Source organism: Bos javanicus, chromosome 2 (assembly GCF_032452875.1).
Source record: "Bos javanicus breed banteng chromosome 2, ARS-OSU_banteng_1.0, whole genome shotgun sequence".
NCBI lineage: Eukaryota > Metazoa > Chordata > Mammalia > Artiodactyla > Bovidae > Bos > Bos javanicus.
Window position 1 is genome coordinate 132,177,497 of NC_083869.1, and position 22,486 is coordinate 132,199,982.

At 50.5% G+C, this 22,486-nt stretch overlaps 1 protein-coding gene across 5 annotated transcripts in view; it reads right to left on the reverse strand.

Moving 5' to 3' along the window:
* Positions 1–1,753: 1,753 nt before the first annotated feature.
* VWA5B1 (von Willebrand factor A domain containing 5B1) overlaps positions 1,754–22,486 on the reverse strand; it is a 62,252-nt gene continuing 41,519 nt past the window's right edge. For all 5 annotated transcript variants that reach the window (XM_061394415.1, XM_061394440.1, XM_061394430.1 and 2 more), the window contains 8 exons: positions 19,976–20,177; positions 19,229–19,543; positions 15,555–15,692; positions 10,501–10,629; positions 8,328–8,396; positions 6,511–6,580; positions 5,478–5,595; positions 1,754–4,003 (listed from right to left, as the gene is read on the reverse strand). In XM_061394415.1, the coding sequence (XP_061250399.1) occupies positions 3,509–4,003; positions 5,478–5,595; positions 6,511–6,580; positions 8,328–8,396; positions 10,501–10,629; positions 15,555–15,692; positions 19,229–19,543; positions 19,976–20,177 (1,536 nt within the window). In that variant the 3' untranslated portion in view covers positions 1,754–3,508. The remainder of the gene's footprint in view (positions 4,004–5,477; positions 5,596–6,510; positions 6,581–8,327; positions 8,397–10,500; positions 10,630–15,554; positions 15,693–19,228; positions 19,544–19,975; positions 20,178–22,486) is intronic.

Sequence of the window (22,486 nt, forward strand, 5' to 3'; positions counted from 1 at the left end):
GGGGCTGTTACAGTCAGTTTTACCCCCGCCCCACACACACACCAATGAAAAAGCAAGTTTAGGGCCGTCTTCAGGGCCGATGGGGCCTGAGGCCACACCCACAGGTGGCAGGACCACAGGAAGGGGGCGTGGCCCGTCAAGACACACCCACCTGGATTGCCAGGAAGTGAGGAAATGTGCGCAGAGGAGACACCCTTCAAATGCTTCTCCCCAACCTCCAAAAAGAACAGGAACACCACACCGCCCCAGTGTGTCTGGCAAACAGTAGGCTCTCAATAAAGGCTTTTTATGGTGACTGCAGCCATGAAATTAAAAGACGCTTGCTCCTTGGAAAAAAAGTTATGATCAACTTAGACAGAATATTAAAAATAGAGACATTACTTTGCCAACAAAGGTCCATCTAGTCAGAGCTGTGGTTTTTCCAGTAGTCATGTGTGGATGTGAGAGTTGGACTATAAAGAAAGCTGAGTGCCAAAGAATTGATGCTTTTGAACTGTGGTTTTGGAGAAGACTCTTGAGAGTCCCATGGACTGCAAGGAGATCCAACCAGTCCATCCTAAAGGAAATCAGTCCTGAATATTCATTGGAAGGACTGATGCTGAAGCTGAAACTCCAATACTTTGGCCACCTGATGTGAAGAACTGACTCATTTGAAAAGACCATGATGCTGGGAAAGATTGAAGGCGGGAGAAGGGGTCGACAGAGGATGAGATGGTTGGATGGCATCACCGACTTGATGGACATGAGTATGAGCAAGCTCTGGAAGTTGGTGATGGACAGGAAGGCCTGGCATGCTGCAGTCCATGGGGTCGCAAAGAGTCAGACAAGACTGAGCGACTGAACTGAACTGAAAGGCTTTTTGAATGTCAGCACCTGAAGAACCTGAATGGAGATCTAGCAGCATGTTCCCAACTGAATAACCTGGGGAGAGAGACTCACATCACCTCCTGGAGATGGACGATGCGTATGTATGCATTCATGGGACTGGTTGTCCTGACTTCAGGAAATCTGTTTCCTTAGTGTTTCCCCAGCATATTTGCCTGCTGGACAGATTCTCATGAATGGCTGACTCACCTGTCCACCAAGAAACAGTGCTGGAAATGCTGAGCTAGCGTCACCTCCTCCTCCTGCAAAAGATGAAATGAGGCCCAGAGGAGGTGGGCGACTTGCCAGAAGTCACACAGCACGCTACCGGCGGAGTTTAGAATGGCACTTAAATTCCCCAGCTTTCAACTCTGCATTCTTTTGAGCGGTGCCATTAAGCATTTGTATCCTCCTGATTCTTGAGCCAGGCAGGACATAAACGACCTTCTGCATGACCTAGAAAGCAGGGGCCAGTTAACAAAGAATCCAGATGAGTCCACATCAATCCTGATTACAGGGGCAGTGGTTCATCTACACAAGACCTTTTGTACTATTTACCTAAGGTGCTTCCCTCTTCCTTAGAACTAGTCCCTCTGGTCCTTTGCTTGGCAACCCTGGGGGCAGATTTCTGAGACCCGTGTCCTGTCAATACCACCAGAGTTCTTTAAACAAAGTCTCTTATCCAGATGTCCCCCAAAGCCCTTGGGTTATCTGAAGTCAAGGAGGATCTGTTCCTCTGCACCTTTCGGTGCTGGGTAGGGGAACCGCTCCCTGGAGAAGGGGGTGGTATGCCCACCACCCTGCTGGGCTTCTCAGTTCCTCCTTCTAGGAGTCTTACAGTACTGGTTTCGTACTGGGCAGGTAATGGACCACCTGAGCCCAGGTCACCCAGAAGCAGCCGAACACAGGAAGTTGGACAGCCCAGTCCCAAACTGGTCATGGTAGAGGGGGAGAGAGGCCCAGAAAGCATGTGGGACTTGTTCAAGGTCACACAGACAAGCACGCCGCGGTCACCATCTCAGAGATGGAGGATCCGGGACTGTCGGAGCAGGAGAAAGTCCCCGCTTCTCAGCTCCGGGGCACCCCGAGAGGGGAAGCCACTTGCCCAAACTAGTGCCAGGCGTTTCAGCTCTCAGCCTGACAGTAGTTCCATTCACGGGGATGGCACGCCCTGTCCTGAGCGGACTGCCTTTTCTCCATGTGTGATGGGCGTCCTGCTGACCCCGCCCTCTCTCTCACCCCTTGAAGACCGGGCACTGAGTCTTCTTGGGGCTTCATGAAGGCGTTTGATCCTTGGGGTCCCCCTGAAGGGGACATCTGGCAGGGGCAGGCTTCATGCCAGGGTCCTGGGCCAGAAGGGACCACCTGGTGAGGAGAGATTAAGGCCTTGGGGAGGGGGGTGGGCAAGGGTGTGGACTCAGCCTGGGGTCCCAAGCTGGTGGGCTTCCCAGGTGAGGTCCAGACCCACCCCAAGGGAGTCTGCAGGGCAGAGGTGACTGGGCACCGGCCATGAGGGAATCCTAGGCTGGGACACACCTGTCCCCAACACGGCGGGCCTGAGAGAGGGAAGTCCCCAGGGGCTCTCTGCTTTGACGCTTGAAGCGTCTTTCACTTCATTGACTAAATCACAGCCCCCAGCTGAAGCCACCATCCCCAAATGCACTGCAGCCAAGCATGGGGCTCTGTTGCCAAGAAGGCCCCTTTCTTTCTCTCACCGTGTGCATGGCAAGAGAAGGCCTCCACTATCCCAGAGTGCAGCCAACACCGGGAGCCTCTCTAGCCCCTCAAGACAAGTGGATAGAGCTTGCATTACGTAATTCTGGAAAGTGTATATCAATTACTTAAGGAGTCCTCTCATTTCTCCACTGACTTCTGTGACCATGGCTCTTCTTTTGGGACTGGTTTTGCACAGAATGTGGCTTTATGCTAAACCTCACCTTGCAGGGAGTCTTCCCTCGTCCTCTTTTTGAATAGGAAATCACAGTCTGCAAACCAACACTGAAATATAGGAAGGGCTTCCAAGCCAAAATAAAAGTTCCCCAGGTGACTGTCGTAAAGTGCTGGGGAGGATGGTTCTCCAGGCAGTTTGTGGGTGGGATTTAGGGTCCTGGACTGTCACCGTGGAGTCAAGGGCCTGTCCCAGAATGCAACTGGCGGAGGTGGTCTCCCCCTGCCTAGATGCAAGCTTGCAGGTCTGGTTACTTTCAGCTTTGGGGTCTGTTCATCCATCCTTTATCTGGGTCGGGGGTGGGGGGTGCTCTGCCCATGTGCTCCTCCTCCAGAGAGAACTGAGATTTAAACTGTATATAGTCTTTCTCCAACCCCCAGTGGCAGTCAGTTCCGTGGCTCCCCAGAAGTCCAGGCAGAAAGGAATCTGGACATTCTCAAGACCTAGTCCAACTCCCTCACCTCACCCATTTCTTTTACGGGTGGGGACACTGAGGCCCAGAAAGGAGGCAGGGGCTGGCCTAAAGTCACACAGGTAGGTGGTAGCAAAGTTGGTGTTGAATTCAGGCCTCTCGATTGCCAGTCTAGGACTCTTTCTAGCAACAGTATATTGGCTATAGTTTTCAAGAGTGCCGCTTACAAGGCCCACGGGGTTCCCCTCACTCTCCCACGCCACCCCAGCCTCCCCACCGCCCCCCTACACGTAATTCGGGTTATAGCAGAGCATATTGAACTCCAGGTTCTCGTCCCAGTGCCGCAGGAGTACGAACAGCTGGCGGGCGGCAGCCTTGAGTGTGCCCTGCGTGCGGCCCTCAGGTACCTCCTGCTGTTCCAGCCATGAGCTGGCCTTGGCAGCCACCAGCTCCCACTCGACGAAGTAGGAGGCAGAGCTGTGCTCCAGCCACGCCAGCGCCACCACGGTGGCCCACAGCTTCCCCATGTGCTCCACCACGGCCCTGGGCTCCTGGCCCGGCCTGCCCTCGGCCAGCGGCTCCTGGGAAAGGCCGTCGCGGGAGGGGTGCAGGGGCGCGGGGCTGGTGCACGGCTGGGGACTGGGGGGCTGGCGGGTGGTGAGCGACACCCGGTGGCAGGTGAAGGGCGAGGTCCACTTGAGCTTCTCCATGGGGACGCGGATGGCCTCACAGAAGGCTTGGTTGAGCAGGAAGGCCCCGGAAGCCAGCTGCAGAGACACCTGTGTGTGTGAGGGGAAGCCCCTCAGTGGGCATCACGCTTTTCAGCCCACAGAGCCCCAGGCCACGGCCAAGCCTGGGCACACAAGCGCACCCGTTCACCTCCCCCAGCCAGCTCGCCCTGCCCACCCATGGGATTTGTGGGACCCCCAGACCAGCTGAGCATTGCCGCACCTTATCCCACTGGTGCTCACACTGATGGCTCTTCCAAGTGCAGCTCAACATCTTCACTCTAAACCTGCCTCTTGTCCTGGGCAGCTGGACCCACCTCAGCCCCTGGGACCATCCACTGTGGTCCAGGCAGCTCAGCACCTGCTTCCTCCCTCTGCCTCCACTGGTTTCTGAGTCCCAGTGAGCCCACTCTCTAGTCAGCTCTGCAATCCGCCATCTGCCACTTCACATTATCCCTAACCCTCCTTACCTTCCCTGTCCCCCCACCTCCCCCCATCCTTTCCGTGTCCTGAGGGGTCTCTGCAAGGCATAGGGCACGTCACTCTTTGGAGGCCATCCACTCAGTAGTTTCAATTTTCTTCTGGGATAAATCCAAGCTATAATCCCCAGAGCTCTGGTTTGTGCTTGACTCTTTCCCCTCCCCGCTGTTCTCTAGCCCCCAGGTGCTCTCTCTCCTCTGTAAACTGTCGCCACAACTCCTCGCCCTTTAGGTCTTGGCTTAACCATTTGCATCCTTCCAGAAGCCATGCCTCATGTCTCCCCATCCTCAAGCCTGGAGTTGGTGTCTCCTCCTTCCCTCATTAGTGAGTGAAGTCGCTCAGTTGTGTCCGACTCTTTGCGACCCCATAGACTGTAGCCTACCAGGCTCCTCTGTCCATGGGATTTTTCAGGCAATAGTACTGGAGTGGATTGCCATTTCCTTCTCCAGGGGATCTTCCCAACCCTTGCCTCCAAACCTGGTGTCTCCCATCACAGCACCTGGCGATCAGAGCTGCCTGGTTCCTTTGAGGTGTCCCCACTGGACACTGAGCGACTGGAGCTCAGAGACAACACTCACCTGGTCCAAGGTCATCTCCCAGGGTCTAGCACCATGCCTGACTCAACAGACCCTTGTGACTACATGCCTCCTGCTCTGTTGTCCGGGGTGTTTGGAGACTCCAAGTGACCGTAAGCACTTGGGTGTTCAGGGGCTGGGACAGGGCAGGGAAGCTCCCACCCTGTCCATCCTTCCAGCACCTTCTTTCCCCAACTTTGCTGAGCCCCAGATGTGGCAAGACCAGGCCCCCTTGCTCCTCAGTTCAGAGACACTCATTCCTGGCTGGGGCTCCTCACCCTGCCCCGCAGGCTGGCGTGTCTGCAGAGCCACTTGCTAAACACAGTACACGTCCCCAGGGTGTTCTTTTCACTTGCTGGTGACTCATTTCAAGGCTTTGTTTTTATGTATTGAAAAACAGACACACACATGGCACCAGTGTGGCCCCTCTGCTGCATGTGGGGCTGAGGCCTGGGGTCTAGGGCACTCACCAGCGGGATGTAGTCAGAGCTCTGGTTCCCCTGGGCTGAGTCTGGAGTCTTGGTCAGCGGTTTGCCCAGGAAGCCCTTGGCTGCTCTTGTCAACAGCCTAGACTTGTTGAGACTCAGCCTGTGTGGGCAGAACCGAGGAGGAGTGACCACCGCCATCCCGGGGGTGTCCCTGGTCCACCCCCCACTTCCCAGAGGCCCCTCGACAGCCTCTGAAAGTCCGGGCCAGAAGGGGTCTGACAGATGATCTCCTCCTTGGACAGCGGGGGAAACTGAGGCCCAGGGAGTGTGTCTCCCCAAGGCACTCACTCGAGCAGCAGCTCGAGTGAGGGGCGAGGTAGTACTCTTTTTAGGACCTCTTTATTTTAAAAAAAAAAAAAAAGTTTTTAATTGGAGGATAATTGCTCTACAGTGCTGTGCTTGTTTCTGCCACAGGTCAACATGAATTAGCCAAAGGTATCCATCTGTCCCCTCCCACGCGAGGGCTTCCCACCTGGTAGCACAAGTGGTAGAGAACCTGCCTGCCAATGCAGGATCGTGAGACGCGGGTTCGATCCCTGGGTGGGGAAGATCCTTTACTGGAGGAAATGGCAACCCACTCCAGTGTTCCTGCCTGGAGAATCCTCATGGACAGGGGAGCCTGGTGGGCGTCAGCTCATGGGGTCGCAAAGAGTCAGACACGACAGAGCGCACGCACACCTCTCTCTTGACCCTCCATCCCATCCCGGGACCCTCTTTTGACACCATGTTCTTGGTCAGCCCAGTGTCAGACAGTCATGTGCCAGCCCTCCCGGGGGGACCTGCACTTGTAAAGAGACCATGGAGGTGTGGGAAGGGGATGTGGGGCGGGGGGAGGTTTCAGCAGTGTGACACCTGAAGACGATGCTGTCTCTGGGCAAGGGTCCTTCCTGCCACCTTCAAAGTGTTCACGTTTGTGCAGCTGTCAGGCTGGGCCTACCTCTGGCCCCCAAGCCAGGGGCAGTGCCCTGAAAATGGATGGCAGTAGAAGGATCCCCCAGTGGAAATCCCCACGTACCTGGATCCAAAGAGAGTGTCTGAGGCCTTCAAGGAAGAAACGGTGTTGGTGGCCAAACCTCGCAGGGGACCTGGAGAGCCATAGAGTGCAAGTTAGGACCTGAGAGATGACCTTGTCCCACTGCTCACCACCCCGCTGGGGAAACAGTCCCAGAGAGGGGCAGGGGGCTTGCCTGTATGCCTACGGATCCAAGCTAATGATGAGGCTGTTTCTGAGCCAGTGGGTGTGGGGAGGGGTGAAAGATGTGGGTTTCTGGGGAAAGAAGCAGCCCTCCAAGTCCCCTTGGCTGGCAGCCCTTGCATTTTCTGGAAGTTTCCCTGTGGGGACAGTGACAGCTGCAGCCCAATCCCCCTCAGCCCCAAGCAGGGACACTGACTTTCTTCTGTGGGCACACTGACAGAAGATTCTGGGCAAAGGGAGGTGGGAGACTGGTCCTTCAGCTGGGAATTGGGATGCCTGACTCCTGGCCTAGCTCTGTCACCAACTTGCTGTGTGACCTTGGGCAAGTCATTTCACCTGCTCTGAATCTCAGTCTCCTTCCTTTAAAGCTTTAATTCCAAATAGGAAAAGGAGTACGTCAAGGCTGTATATTGTCACCCTGTTTATTTAATTTATATGCAGAGTACATCATGAGAAACGCTGGACTGGAAGAAGCACAAGCTGGAATCAAGATTGCCAGGAGAAATATCAATAACCTCAGATATGCAGATGACACCACCCTTAGGGCAGAAAGTGAAGAGGAACTAAAAAGCCTCTTGATGAAAGTGAAAGTGGAAAGTGTAAAAGTTGGCTTAAAGCTCAACATTCAGAAAACGAAGATCATGGCATCTGGTTCTATCGCTTCATGGTTAATAGATGGGGAAACAGTGGAAACCGTGTCAGACTTTATTTTTGGGGCTCCAAAATCACTGCAGATGGTGACTGCAGCCATGAAATTAAAAGACGCTTACTCCTTGGAAGGAAAGTTATGACCAACCTAGATAGCATATTCAAAAGCAGAGACATTACTTTGCCAACAAAGGGTCATCTAGTCAAGGCTATGGTTTTTCCTGTGGTCATGTATGGATGTGAGAGTTGGACTGTGAAGAAGGCTGAGCACTGAAGAATTGATGCTTTTGAACTGTGGTGTTGGAGAAGACTCTTGAGAGTCCCTTGGACTGCAAGGAGATCCAACCAGTCCATTCTGAAGGAGATCAGCCCTGGGATTTCTTTGGAAGGAATGATGCTAAAGCTGAAACTCCAGTACTTTGGCCACCTCATGCGAAGAGTTGACTCATTGGAAAAGACTCTGATGCTGGGAGGGATTGGGGGCAGGAGGAGAAGGGGACAACAGAGGATGAGATGGCTGGATGGCATCACTGACTCGATGGACGTGAGTCTAAGTGAACTGCGGGAGTTGGTGATGGACAGGGAGGCCTGGTGTGCTGTGGTTCATGGGGTTGCAAAGAGTCAGACACGACTGAGCGACTGATCTGATCTGATCTGATTATGCATGGAGCTGTTTGGAGACTAAAAGAACCACCAAGGACTTTGTTGGGTTAAGACACTCTCTCGGCCCAAAGATCAATTACTATTTTAACTCAAGGGAGAGCTGGCAGGGACTTTGCTGGTGGTCCAGTGGCTAAGACTCTGCACTCCCAATGCAAGGGGCCCTGGGTTCCATCCTTGGTCGGGGAACTAGATCCCATGGGCCGCGACTAAGTGTTCACATGCTGTGACGATTGAAGACTCCAGGTCCTGCAGCTAAGACCTGGCACAGCCAAATAAGTAAAAAAATATCAAAATGAAAAACAGGAGCACTGGCAGACTGCGCTCACCTTCAAGAGTAGCGTACTTCTCACGGGCCATGCTCTCACTGAAGGGCGTCAGGGTGCTTTCCTCCACGTCTACAACAGAGGGAGCCAGTGAGGCCTGAGCTACCCGGCCCTCCCCTTCGCACCTCCAGACCCCCCAGGAGGATGCTGGTCTGAATTCATGGTACCTAGGGGGGCAGGGGGAGAGCAATGTCCAGGTTCCTGTCCCTGCTTGGATGGGTCTTCACCTCCCAGAGACACTGCCACGGCTCCACCACAAGAGTTGGACACGTCTGGGTTCAAATCCCAGCCGTCCCAATGGATAGCTGTGTGACCCCAGGGAAAGTTACTTCCTTTATAAGCTTCGATTGCAAACCAGGGCTAATAGTACTGCTTGGTGGTGTTGTAAGGATTAGATGAGATAATACACAGATAGTGCTCAGTGCCTGGCCTGTGGTATGTAATCTGCAAAGCTCCGAGCTATGCACTCAGCAGGGTAGTGGGAGCATGTTAGAGGCCTGAACGTGGTGGTTGGAGGTGGTGGGGGGAGGGGTAGGTTCATGTCAGTTCTCCAGGAGGCACCAGAACGTGGCACTGACTTGTCAGAGGGCTCTGAGCCTCAGTTTCCCCATCTGTAAAATGGGGATAATAATTACACATATGTGTACTGTGGTGATTATTCTTATGATTATTATTTAATAGCTGGAGAGTGATGGGCAATGTACTGTTCAGGAATGATCGAAATTATGGGAAAAACTTCACACACAGAAATGTTATGCTGAGCCTCTGTCTCCCCTCTGAGACTGTTAGCAGCTCTTTGAGGGCAAGAAGCTCTGTCTACTGCTGGGTGCCTGTGTGGGGTGGGGTAAGGTGAGCACAAAAGTGAACCAGTGGCTGAATGACTGAAGCAACCAGAACATGGTAGTTAATCAATCTCATGGGCTCTGGAGCTGACAGGGCTTGTTCGCATCTTGGCTCTACTGTGCCTCTGCTGCGTGCCCTCGTGTAAGCCACTTATCCCCTCTGAGCCTCACTTTCCTCATCTCTTAATGTGGAAAATGAAAGAAACTCTCTCAGATGGGGGTGAAGAGTCATGGATAATGAGAGTAGTGCTGAGCACCTAGAAAACCCTCTGTCAGTGTTAGGCATTCCCTCCTTGGGGAAGGAAAGGGAGGGAAGGGCCTGGGGTACACAGAGTTTAGCAGTCATGCACACCGGGTATGAATTAGGAGACAATTAGAAAAGGAGGGATTTGTGATTTTGATGGGAGTCATGGGCCACCAAGAGCTGAGCTACAGAGGATGGAAAGGGTAGACCAGAAGTTTCTTCTAGACTGGGAGCCCAGCTTGACTCAGGGGTAGAGCAGGTTCCCCTTGGAGGCTCTGAGGAACCAAGGAGTGGGCAAAACTCCTTAATCTCTGAGGAAATCCTCGGATTTTCACCCCCTCTCACACTATTCCTTTTTGAACCCATCAGTGTCCGTGAGTACTTTCTAATCCCTCAGGTACAACAGGGCTGTTGTCTGGGTGTTGGGGCTGGCAGCCAGGTGGGACTCTGATGCCCTTTCCACACGCAGAGGAAGGCAGGAGATGCTCAGGGTGCGTGAGGGCACGGACGAAGGGGCTGGGATGGGTGCAGCGGTCAGGCTGTCTGTAGCAGGACAGAAAGACACGCAGACTTCCAGGACACAGGCTGTCCTGTGAATGTGAGCAAGGTCGCCAAATGACCAAATCATGGATCTTCAGGGACCCAAGCTTCAGGCACAATGGAATTTGGTGACGGTCGAGACGAAGCTTTGGGGAATCCTAGAGTAAGCAGACGGTGGGACCCGAACAGATGGAGCTGCCTTTTCCCTGGACTTTTAGGTTTCCTGACATTCAGTGCCTGGGAGGACTCGGATGTTGGAAGCAGGGAACAGCCTGGGGTCACTGGACCTTGAAAAGGGAGAGCTGGGGTGTGGTGTGGGGCACGTGGGCAGGGAGGCCAGTCTGCTCTCTGGTCCTGGCGGCATACCTGGGCCATGCTCAGCCCCTCTGCCTTTCTCAGGCCTCAGAGAATTCAGGAAGCCTGACCTTGCTCTGGCTCTGGCTCTGTAAGGCCCGGACTGGAGATTCAGAGAGAATCCGTCATGGCTTCGGACACGAGGGTGCAGGAACCCAGAGGCCCAGACTCCAGAACACACTGAGGCAGTTCTTACTTAGATTCTGATATTTGCTGTCCCCTGCAGCTGAGTCTTCTCCGAGCATGGTCTGGGACCGCCCGAATCCAGAAGTGCCCTTCCACTGTCGAGTCAGGACCCGAGAGCTGACCATCCGCAACGCAGCACCTTCACGAGGACGAGGAGAAGGTGGTCAGGTGGGTACAACTGTGCTAGGCTTTTGCCTTGTCCCCAGGGTCTCCCTGGTGGGCCAGATGGGAAAGAATCTGCTTGCAATGTAGGAGACCCGGGCTTGGTCCCTGGGTCGGGAAGATCCCCTGGAGGAGGAAATGGCAACCCTTTCCAGTATTCTTGCCTGGAAAATCCCATGGACAGAGGAGCCTGGCGGACTACAGTCCACGGGGGTCTCAAAAGTCAGACATGACTGAGCGACCGGCACATTCAAGGCTGGCAGGAATGGTTCTAGCTTCAGCCTGTCAATTATCTAAAAGGAGGAAGGCATTGCAGAAGGCAAGACTGTGAGATTTGGAGCCAGAATGACCTCGGCTTGAACCCCAGCCCCATCTCTTACTAGCTGGGTGGAGTGCTGACCACTCTGAGCCTCAGTGTCTTTACCTGGAAAATGGGGATAATAATACTCACCTTGCCAGGTAAGTAGTATTGCTGAGATAATGTTCAGAAAGCACAGTGTTAGTTAGAAAAGGTTGGTTTTCTCAGAAGCACCCCATTTCCCTTCCTCCCAGTCTGCCACCTCAGAAACTGAGGTCCCAGTTTCCGCCTCCCCAGAGCATCACCAGAACGTCCCAGAGCATCACCATCAGAGATGAAGCTACAACACCCAACAGTGCGTTCTGGGGAACTCCGTTCTTGGAGAAAACTAATTTGTAAGTTGTGCCTAAAAGTGAAGAGTTCTACCGAAGAATAAATTTTGAAGACGTTTCATACTGTTAATTGCTCAGTTGTGTCTGACTCTTTGCAACCCCATGGATTGCAGCCCACCATGCTCCTCTGTCCATGGGATTTTCCAGGCAAGAGTATCGGGGTGGGTTGCCATTCCCTTCTCCAGGGGATCTTCCCAACCCAGGGATCAAACTGAGGTCTCCCACATTGGAGGCAGACTTTTCACCGTCAGAGCCACTAGGGAAGCTTTATTGACTATGGCAAAGCCTTTGACTGTGTGGATCACAACAAGCTGTGGAAAATTCTTAAAGAGATGGGAATACCAGACCACCTGACCTGCCTCCTGAGAAATCTGTATGCAGGTCAAGAAGCAACAGTTAGTACTGGACATGGAACAACGGACTGGTTCCAAATTGGGAAAGGAGTACGACAAGGCTGCATATTATTACTCTGCTTATTTAACTTCTATGCAAAATGCGAGGCTGGATGAAGCACAAGCTGGAATCAAGATTGAGGGGAGAAATATCAATAACCTCAGATATGCAGATGACACCAACCTTATGGCAGAAAGCAAAAAGGAACAAAAGAGTGTTTTGATGAAAGTGAAAGAGGAGTGAAAAAGCTGGCTTAAAACTCAATATTCAAAAAATGAAGATCATGACATCCAGTCCCATCACTTCATGGCAAATAGAAGGGGAAACAGTGAGAGACTTAATTTTCTTAGGCTCCAAAATCACTGCAGATGGGGATTGCAGCCATGAAATTAAAGGACACTTGCTCCTTGGAAGAAAAGCTATGACCAACCTAGACAGCATATTAAAAAGCAGAGACATTACTTTGCCAACAAAGATCTGTCTAGTCAAAGCTATGGTTTTTCCAGTAGTCATATATGGATGTGAGAGTTGGACTATAAAGAAAGCTGAATGCCAAAGAATTGATGCTTTTAAAGTGTGGTGTTGGAGAAGACTCTTGAGAGTCCTTTGGACTGCAAGAAGATCCAATCAGTCCATCCTAAAGGAAATCAGTCCTGAATATTCATTGGAAGGACTGATGCTGAAGCTGAAGCTCCAATCCTTTGGCCACCTGATGTGAAGAACTGATTCCTTAGAAAAGACTCTGATGCTGGGAAAGATTGAAGGCAGGAGGAGAAGGGGACACTAGAGGATGAGATGGTTGGATGGCATCATCGACTCAATGGACATGAGTTTGAGCAGGCTCTGGGAGTTGGTGATGGACAGGGAAGCCTGGCGTGCTGCAGTCCATGGGAAAGAGTTGGACATGACCAAGTGACTGAACTGAACTCGTCCTGTAGTCCATTCTCTGGGCCTCTTGATGTATACTAGCACCCTAAAGGCTCTGAGAAGTCCTACAGTAAAGAAAGCTTTTGAGCTTTATTTAATCCAGTGGTTGGGAAATGTTTTCCCCCAATCTGGTATTTCCTGTTTTTTTTTGTGCTGAATGGCCATTAACAGGACATGAAACTGGGGTTCCAGTCTGCTAGAACACACTTTGGGAAGTGTTGATCCAGACCTCAGGGGGCTATGAGACTTCAGTTAAGACACAGGCCTGGTCCCTAAAACTCCCAGACTGTTTTTTCAGCTACAGGGGCTAAAATGATCAGAGACGAGTGGGAGGGGGTGAGCATCATTCAGGGTGACAGTGCCCAGTGGGTGAGAAGGCCAGTGGAGTGACAGCTTGGGCAGCTGGTCAGAATCTGAAATCAGAGGAGGTGAGGCAGAGAGAGAGGGAGTTGAATAATGAAAATTTTGGTGCCGTAGATTTTTAGAAAGTAGGGCAGAGGGGCAAGAGGAATGAGAAAAGGCGTATTTTATTTCCAAATACAATTCTGTCAAGAGGTCTGCTTTAAAAAGAAAAAGCTGCTGCAAGGGACAGAAAATGAAATTTAGGAAAGAAAAAGTACATAGAGTTTATAAACCTATGAAAAGTTTTCAACAAAGAAGCTAAAGAAATTCCCCAAAGATACTTTCTTCCCCTCTCAGATTGTAGGTTTAGAAAGATAAACAATTTTCAGTGTTGGCGAGAGTGGATAACACAGGATAACCTCTGAAGGCAGGGCTAGTTTGATAGCTTACGTTACAACAATTTAAGATGAGTCAGGACTTCCCTGGTGGTTCAGTGGTTAAGAATCCATGCTTCCACTGTAGGGGGCATGGGTTTGATCCCTGGTTGACGGGCCAAAAGATTTTGTTTTTTTTTAAAGGGCCAATCCTTTGATATGCAATCTTAATTCTGAATGTCAATTAACCCTGAGGGGATAACCAGACCATGTACAAAGATGTCCTTTGCAGCATAATTTACAATAATCAAAAGGGGGAACAAACAGACGGTTTAATAATAATAGTGTTAGTCGCGCAGTCGTGTCTGACTGTTTGTGACCCCATGGATGGTAGCCCGCCAGGCTCCTCTGTCCATGGAATTCTCCAGGCCAGAATACTGGAGTGGGTTGCCATTCCCTTCTCCAGGGGATCTTCCTGACCCAGGGATTAAACCTGGGGGCTGGTCAAATAGGTTGAGATAAACCTTAAGAGGCAGTGGAGTGGGATCGCAGAGGGTGCAGACTCTGAAACCGGGTCGCTGCGAATTAAAGCCTGACTGCCCTTTGTGCTGCGTGACTGTGGACATGACTCACCCCCTTTGCCTCTGCTTCTGCATCTGTAAAACGAGGGTAATGGTATCTTCTCTGCAGAGCTGTTTGAGGACTAAATGATTTAATATATATAAAGTGCTTGGAACACTGTCTAATTGGCTGTTATGATGATTGCTCCCTGCCGTGTGCTTAGTCATGTCTGACTCTTTGTGACCCCATGGACTGTAGCCCATGAGGCTCCTCTGTCCATGGAATTTCCCAGGCAAGAATACTGGAGTCGGTGGATCTTCCTGACCCAAGGATTGAACCCCCGTCTCTTGCATCTCCTGCATTAGCCAACAGCTTCTTTACCACTGGAATTGTTACTATTAAAATGAAAAGTGGAAACATATTTCCCACACCCAGAGTTTGTAAGATACAGCACATATTGATATGATTCAATTCACGCAAAATGATCTATCTTTTGATTTCTCTACATATAGATACTCATAGAAGTCTGGAAGGATGATCACACCAAGGGGGTAATTAGTACTCATTTCGGGATGACTGTCAGTTCCAGTCACTTTTACGTGCTTAATGTCTTCCTATATTTTATTTTTATTTATTTTCCATTGAAGTGTAGTTGGTTTACAATGTTGTGCTAGTTTCGGGTATGCAGCAAAGTGATTCAGTTATACACATTGTATCTATTGCATTTAGGTTATTACGACGTATTGAGTATAGTTCCCTATGCTATACAGTAGGTCCTTACTGTTCACCTATTTTATATACAGTAGTGTGTATCTCTGAGAAGGAAATGGCACCCCACTCCAGTACTCTTGCCTGGAAAATCCCATGGATGGAGGAGCCTGGTAGGCTGCAGTCCATGGGGTCGCTAAGAGTCAGGCACGACTGAGTGACTTCACTTTGACTTTTCACTTTCATGCATTGGAGAAGGAAATGACAACCCGATCCAGTGTTTTTGCCTGGAGAATCCCATGGACCGAGGAGCCTAGTGGGCTGCCTGCCGTCTATGGGGTCGCACAGAGTTGGACACGACTGAAGCGACTTAGCAGCAGCAGCAGCAGCAGCAGCAATGTGTATCTGTTAATCCTCAACTCCTAATTTATCCTTCCCCCACTTCCCTCTTTGATAACCACAAGTTTGTTTTCTCTGTCTGTGGGTCTGTTTCTGTTTTGAAAGTAAGTTCATATGTATCATTTTTTTGTAGATTCTACATATAAGTGACAGCCTATGAAATATTTGCCTTTCTCTGTCTGGCTTACTTCACTTAGTATGATCACCTCGAGGTCCATCTGCATCTTTCAATATTTTAGAATTTTCTACAGTGACACATGCCAAATGGAAATAGGACAATAAAGTCAAATTCATTTAGTAGGAAAAAAGGGAGCAGGATAGTTTCACAGCCCTCTGCAGAGCAGTAGGCTGGGAGCTCGTGAGCCTCCCACACCCTGGAGGTCAGACCCTCTCTGCCTGGGGCTTTTTCACTTCTAGGCCTTTCTCTGCACCCGTTCCCACCGGTCTAGGCTCCTTTGCACCCCAGACCCCCCTCCGGCCCACTGGGAGGACCCTGCCTCTGCCTTACCGGAGTTGGGGTATCCCACCACGGTGGGCAGGTAACGGCTCTTGTTTATGTCCACGGGCACAAAGGCTGTGTACTTGCTGATGACGTTGCAGGCCTTGCTGGTGTGCACGGCATTCACCTGGTAGCGGCGGCTGGACCCTGCAGAGGGAGGAGCCGAGGGCACTGTGCGGACTCGGAAAGCCCTACTCCACAGGTGCTAAAAGGAGGGCCAGGCCAGTGGCCCCGTCTTCAGAGTTCAATCAGGCCTTGCAATTAAGGGGCTACCAACTCGCCATTCAGATCAGATCGGATCAGTCGCTCAGTCGTGTCCGACTCTTTGCGACCCCATGAATCGCAGCACGCCAGGCCTCCCTGTCCATCACCAACTCCCGGAGTTCACTCAGACTCACGTCCATCAAGTCAGTGATGCCATCCAGCCATCTCATCCTCTGTCGTCCCCTTCTCCTCCTGCCCCCAATCCCTCCCAGCATCAGAGTCTTTTCCAATGAGACAACTCTTCGCATGAGGTGGCCAAAGTATTGGAGTTTCAGCTTTAGCGTCATTCCTTCCAAAGAAATCCCAGGGCTGATCTCCTTCAGAATGGACTGGTTGGATCTCCTTGCAGTCCAAGGGACTCTCAAGAGTCTTCTCCAACACCACAGTTCAAAAGCATCAATTCTTCGGTGCCCAGCCTTCTTCACAGTCCAACTCTCACATCGATACATGACCACAGGAAAAACCATAGCCTTGACTAGATGAACCTTTGTTGGCAAAGTAATGTCTCTGCTTGCCATTAAGGATGTTAAAAAAATAAACTCTCAAAATTATTAAAAACTCCACCATCATTTCATAAAATAAGGCTATTTTAATGTAAAAGAGGTAAGATAGCTAATAAAAATGACAGTTACTTTCCTTAAATAACTTTAGTGTTATTTAAAAAACCCAAATCTCTGTGTTGGCAGTATTTTCTATTTTCATTTTGCAGCTGTGTGCTGATAATCTTTCTGCAGGTCTCCTGGCTGCATGGGGACCATAGATCCACCTCATAGAGACAAACCAGAAAGGGGGAGTGGGGCACACAGGGTCACACAGCAACTTAGGAATGGACCTGAGATCAGGACACAGGATGGCCTGACCCCAAAGTCCAGACTCTTCCTACTGAACAGGTGAGGAGGCTTCTTGGCATGAATGATGGACAAATGTCCTGTAAACCATAAGGAAAAGTGCTCATGGGAAGAAAAAAATAACATATACAAAACTACAAATAATATAAAACAAAAACCATGTAGTATTATTATATAAATAAGGCATAAATTATAACAAACAATAGAACTATTCTCGATGTATATCCATATCTGTTCTCCAAATATGCTTCATCAAGAGCTCACCGATCACTTTCTTGAAAGTTTGCCCCAGTTCCTGGAGTAAATGTGCCTCCCCACCATCCCTGTTACACAATTGCTTGAATTCCTAAGTTTCTTCTTAATAGCATTAGGACAAATGCACTCAATTAATGGTGTGCAGCCATGAAATTAAAAGACGTTTACTCCTTGAAAGAAAAGTTATGACCAACCTAGATAGCATATTGAAAAGCAGAGACATTACTTTGCCAACAAAGGTCCGTCTAGTTAAGGCGATGGTTTTTCCAGTGGTCATGTATGGATGTGAGAGTTGGACTGTAAAGAAAGCTGAGCACCGAAGAATTGATGCTTTTGAACTGTGGTGCTGGAGAAGAGTCCCTTGGACTGCAAGGAGATCCAACCAGTCCATTCTGAAGGAGATCAGCCCTGGGATTTCTTTGGAAGGAATGATGCTAAAGCTGAAGCTCCAGTACTTTGGCCACCTCATGCGAAGAGTTGACTCATTGGAAAAGACTCTGATGCTGGGAGGGATTGGGGGCAGGAGGAGAAGGGGACGACAGAGGATGAGATGGCTGGATGGCATCACTGACTCGATGGACGTGAGTCTGAGTGAACTCCGGGAGTTGGTGATGGACAGGGAGGCCTGGTGTGCTGCGATTCATGGGGTTGCAAAGAGTCGGACACGACTGAGCGACTGAACTGAACTGAACTGATAATTATTTGATTTATATTGGTTGGCCCCCCAGCTAGTCTGTGTCAAGCACTCATAAGTAAGGACGGGGATGACGGTGGTCACTATGCTGTTCAGCCTGACCCCCAGCTGATCCGTACTCAATAAATGGCCTCGAAAGGCGACGGGTGGACCGATTAGACCCAGAGGGTTCTGTGGGAGGAGAGGTGTGGTCCAAGAGGAGCTAGGGAGGTGGAATAGGGTGGTCCTCATGGTACTGTCTCCAGAGTCCGACAGTCCAGTTCAGTTCAGTTCAGTCGCTCAGTCGTGTCCAACTCTTTGCGACCGCGTGGACTGCAACATGCCAGGCCTCCCTGTTCATCACCAACTCCTGGAGCTTACTCAAACTCATGTGCATATAGTCAGTGGTGCCATCCAACCATCTCGTCCTCTGTCATCCCCTTCTCCTTCTGCCTTCAATCTTTCCCAGCATCAGGGTCTTTTCCAATGGGTCAGTGCTTCACATCAGGTGGCTAAAGGATTGGAGTTTCAGCTTTAGCATCAGTCCTTTCAATGAATATTCAGAACTGATTTCCCTTAGGATGGACTGGTTGGATCTTGCAGTCCAAGGGACTCTCAAGAGTTTTCTCCAACACCACGGTTCAAAAGCATCAATTCTTCAGCACTCAGCTTTCTTTATGGTCCAAGTTTCACATCCATACATGACTACTGGGAAAACCATAGCTTTGACTGCTGCTGTTGCTGCTGCTAAGTCGCTTCAATCATGTCTGACTCTGTGCCACCCCATAGACGGCAGCCCACCAGGCTCCTCGGTCCCTGGGATTCTCCAGGCAAGAATACTGGAGTAGGTTGCCATTTCCTTCTCCATAGCTTCGACTAGATGGACCTTTGTTGGCAAAGTAATGTCTCTGCTTTTTAATATGCTGTCTAGGTTGGTCATAACTTTTCTTTCAGGGAGCAAGCGTCTTTTTATTTCATGGATGCAGTCACCATCTGCAGTGATTTTGGAGCCCAAGAAAATAAAGTCTGCTACTGTTTCCCCATCTATTTGCCATGAAGTGATGGGACGGGAGGCCATGATCTTAGTTTTCTGAATGTTGAGTTTTAAGCCAACTTTTTCACTCTCCTCTTTCACTTTCATCAAGAGGCTCTTTAGTCCTTCACTTTCTGCCATAAGGGTGGTGTCACCTGCATATCTGAGGTTATTGAGGGACCCATAGCAGGGGGGAAGGAGGGAAGAGAGAACAGGTCACCGGGCAGATCAAGCAGGAGGTGGAGCCCTCGGCTGTGTGTGTCGGTGTGTGTGTGTGTGTGTGTGTGTGTGTGTGTGTGTGTGTGTGTGTGCGTGCGTGCGTGTGTGTGTGTTGGGAGGGGGACAGTGGGGGTCAAGGGATGCAACTGGAGGCAGCGATGGGGAAAGGAGGTGGAGCGCTGGGCGGTGGCAGGGCTGATGAGAGAAGTAAGGGGTGGGGCCGGGAAACAGGGCGGCCCCTGGGGGAGAGGCAAGGGGCGGGGCTTATCGGAGGGGCGGGGCCGCTGTGAGGGCCAGGGCTGTGGTGGGGGGCGGGTGCCGCGCGGCTGGGAGGGGTGGTCCTGTGATGAGGGAGTGGGGCCGCGTGGAGGGGCGGGCCCGCTGCGCTCACCTTGCTCAATCTCACCCTCTCGCTCCGCCAGCTGCTCGAAATCCCGGATGATGGCGCGCGCTGCCAGGTGGTGGAAGGTCTCGCTCCACAGGTTGGGCTCTTGCGCGCCGCCCCTCTCGGGGCCGGGAGGCCCCAGCTCGAAGCTCACTTCCCACTGCAAATGCTGGCTGTCCCGCAGGCCCTTGACCACGGCCTTGCCCAGCACGGGGCCTGGGGTGGCGGGCCTGCTGGGGCTGGCCCGCTCCTCAGACTCGGCCAGGGGCTCCCAGTCGGAGGACGTCTCCGTCGCGAAGGCAGAGGGGTGATGGGACGGCTCTGCGGGCGGAGGAACAAGCAGGCTGAGAGCTGAGCTGCAGGACAGAGGGCCCACTCCCAGGGGACATTACATACCTCCCCGGGATGCAGACACTAGGCAAGGACAGTCCCGCCTCGCTCCTCCCGCCCCAGGGAACCCACAGTGTTCCTTAGGAGAACAGGGGTAGCACGGGCTTGTCCCCAAGAGTAGGGCAGACCCCCCTCCCCGGAAGTCAGTACCTGAGGGGGCCAGAGAGTGGGGAGCACTCTGCGGGGAGGACATCTGGGACCCTCGCAGGTAGCCCAAAGACCAGGTTGATTGGGAAGGAGGGGTTGGTGAGGTCCCTGGCAGGGATGGGCCATATCAGACACCGCCCCACCTCCCCCAGGATGGGCTCCAGCTTAGGATTCCTCCGTGTCCCCAATCAGATCTTGGACCCTGTGGACACTTACCCAGGTCCCCAGGGCTGCGGCTCTCTGAGGAAGGCTTCAAATTGGACCCAAGATCCAACTCTTTCATGGGGCTCCAGGCCTGGGTCTCCTGGTTGGAGGGCAGGAAGGGCTGGCAGCCTTGGGGCAGCAGAGAGGGCCTGCGGGCCCCTGGACCCCGGAGTTTGGGACCCTGGCTCAGGTCCGGGCCACCGTTCTGCAAGGGCTAAGAACGAAAGAGGAAGAGGAGAAAGCTGAGCTCCTGGTGGTGGGCCCCCTCCCCTCTGCCCCCAGCCACAGCTCTTTCCCTGGCACATCACAGCTCCTCCCTGGGTACTGCCCCCATAGCACCCAAGGACACGTGACCTGCTCTCCACTACCCATGAGAAACATCGACACAAATAATCCCAAATCGTGGATAAAGTCCAAACCACAGAAAAACATGGGAAAATCATGTACCATGGATAATATTCTAAACCCAATTTTTTGTTTGTTTTGTTTTTGGCCGTAAAGTTTAAAACTTTGTGTGTGTGGTTATAATTATCAACCTTTCCCCTTATGTCTTCCCATTTGTCATGCTAAAAAGTCTTTCCGAATAGGAAAAAAAAATTCTAGAATTTTTGTGATTCTGTTTTTGTTTAAATCTTTGATTCACACAAAAACAAAAATTATTTTGGTGTGAGGAAATAGAAAACAGCCTTTTCTTTGATTTTCCGAATAGTACAAATGTCATCACCGTTTACCGATGACAGTTCATTCATCGAGTCCCTGCAGTTTATCAGTTCTCCATCTCTATCCTAACAAAGCTGTCATGAACATTTGGTTTTATTTCTGGACTTCTGTTTTGTGGATTTAATCTGTCCAATGCTAGTACAAAACACTTCAAAAGGCAAGAAGTCAACTGGGAAATGTATTTGCAGCATGCATGACAAACATCATTTTCAACAAAATGCTTTTATGAGAAAAGTATTATATAAGCCTGTGAAAAAATGCTCAGTCTCAGGAGCATATTCTAAATTGAAATAAGTTATGGTTTTTCCATCTATGGATTAGCAAATATTTAAATGTTTGACGACACCCTTGTTGCCAAGGAGGAGACAGGAGTTCTCATGGACTGTTGATGGGCCACTGCGCTGAAGCACTCCTGTGGGAGAACGATTTAGCAATGTGCCATCTGTCAGCATTGAAAATGCACAAGCTCCTTTGACCCAGCGATTCCACTTTTAGGAATTGAATTCTGTGGCAACACACAAGGATGAAAATATCCATGTGCATGTGCTGTATATTTGTTGTGGGACTGTTTGAGAAAGTGAAAATCTGGAAACTTTCTAAAAGGCCATTGATAGGGGATAGTGTATACATCATGGTGGTTGTAGTTCAGTCGCTAAGTTATGCTGGACTCTTGCGACCCCGTGGACTGTAGCCCACCAGGCTCCTCTGTCTGTGAGGTTTCCCAGGCAAGAATACTGGAGTGGGTTGCCATTTCCTCCTCTAGGAAATCTCTCCAACCCAGGGACTGACCCTGAGCCTCCTACATTGCAGGCAGATTCTTTACCACTGAGTCACCTAGAAAGCCAAAATATGTTACGGTACCTCTATGCAGTGGAGCATCACACAACGCTGAAATGAAAGTCGTGGGTTTTTTCCACACCAAGACACGAAGATATCCAAGATAAAATGTATATTTTAAAAAATTTCAGCTGTTCCATATTTTGATTGTGGAGAGAGTTACATGACTATATGTATTTGTCAAAACTCAGAGAGATGTTCACCAAACAGAGTAATTTTTACTGGATATAAGAAGTGAATTAAAAAGACATTTAAAAAGTAAATTGGAGAGCAGTTTGTATATGTGATTATTCAAAACATATACGTGTGTTGCATATGTGTGTTTTTGAGTGTGTGTAGTATTTTTGGAAGGAAATGGCCCAAACCAAGTGGGCACAAGGCACAAGAGAGGGGTACTTTGACTTTATATTCAACCGAACTGTTTGAGGGTTTTTCTTTATTGAGAACACTAGTATGCAGGTCAGGAAGCAACAGTTAGAACTGGACATGGAACAACAGACTGGTTCCAAATAGGAAAAGGAGTATGTCAAGGCTGTATATTGTCACCCTGCTTATTTAACTTATATGCAGAGTACATCATGAGAAACGCTGGACTGGAAGAAACACAAGCTGGAATCAAGATTGCCGGGAGAAATATCAGTCACCTCAGATATGCAGATGACTCCACCCTTATGGCAGAAAGAGAAGAGGAACTCAAAAGCCTCTTGATGAAAGTGAAAGTGGAGAGTGAAAAAGTTGGCTTAAAGCTCAACATTCAGAAAACAAAGATCATGGCATCTGGTCCCATCACTTCATGGGAAATAGATGGGGAAACAGTGGAAACAGTGTCAGACTTTATTTTGGGGGGCTCTAAAATCACTGCAGATGGTTACTGCAGCTATGAAATTAAAAGACACTTACTCCTTGGAAGGAAAGTTATGACCAACCTAGATCAGATCAGCTCAGATCAGATCAGTCACTCAGTCA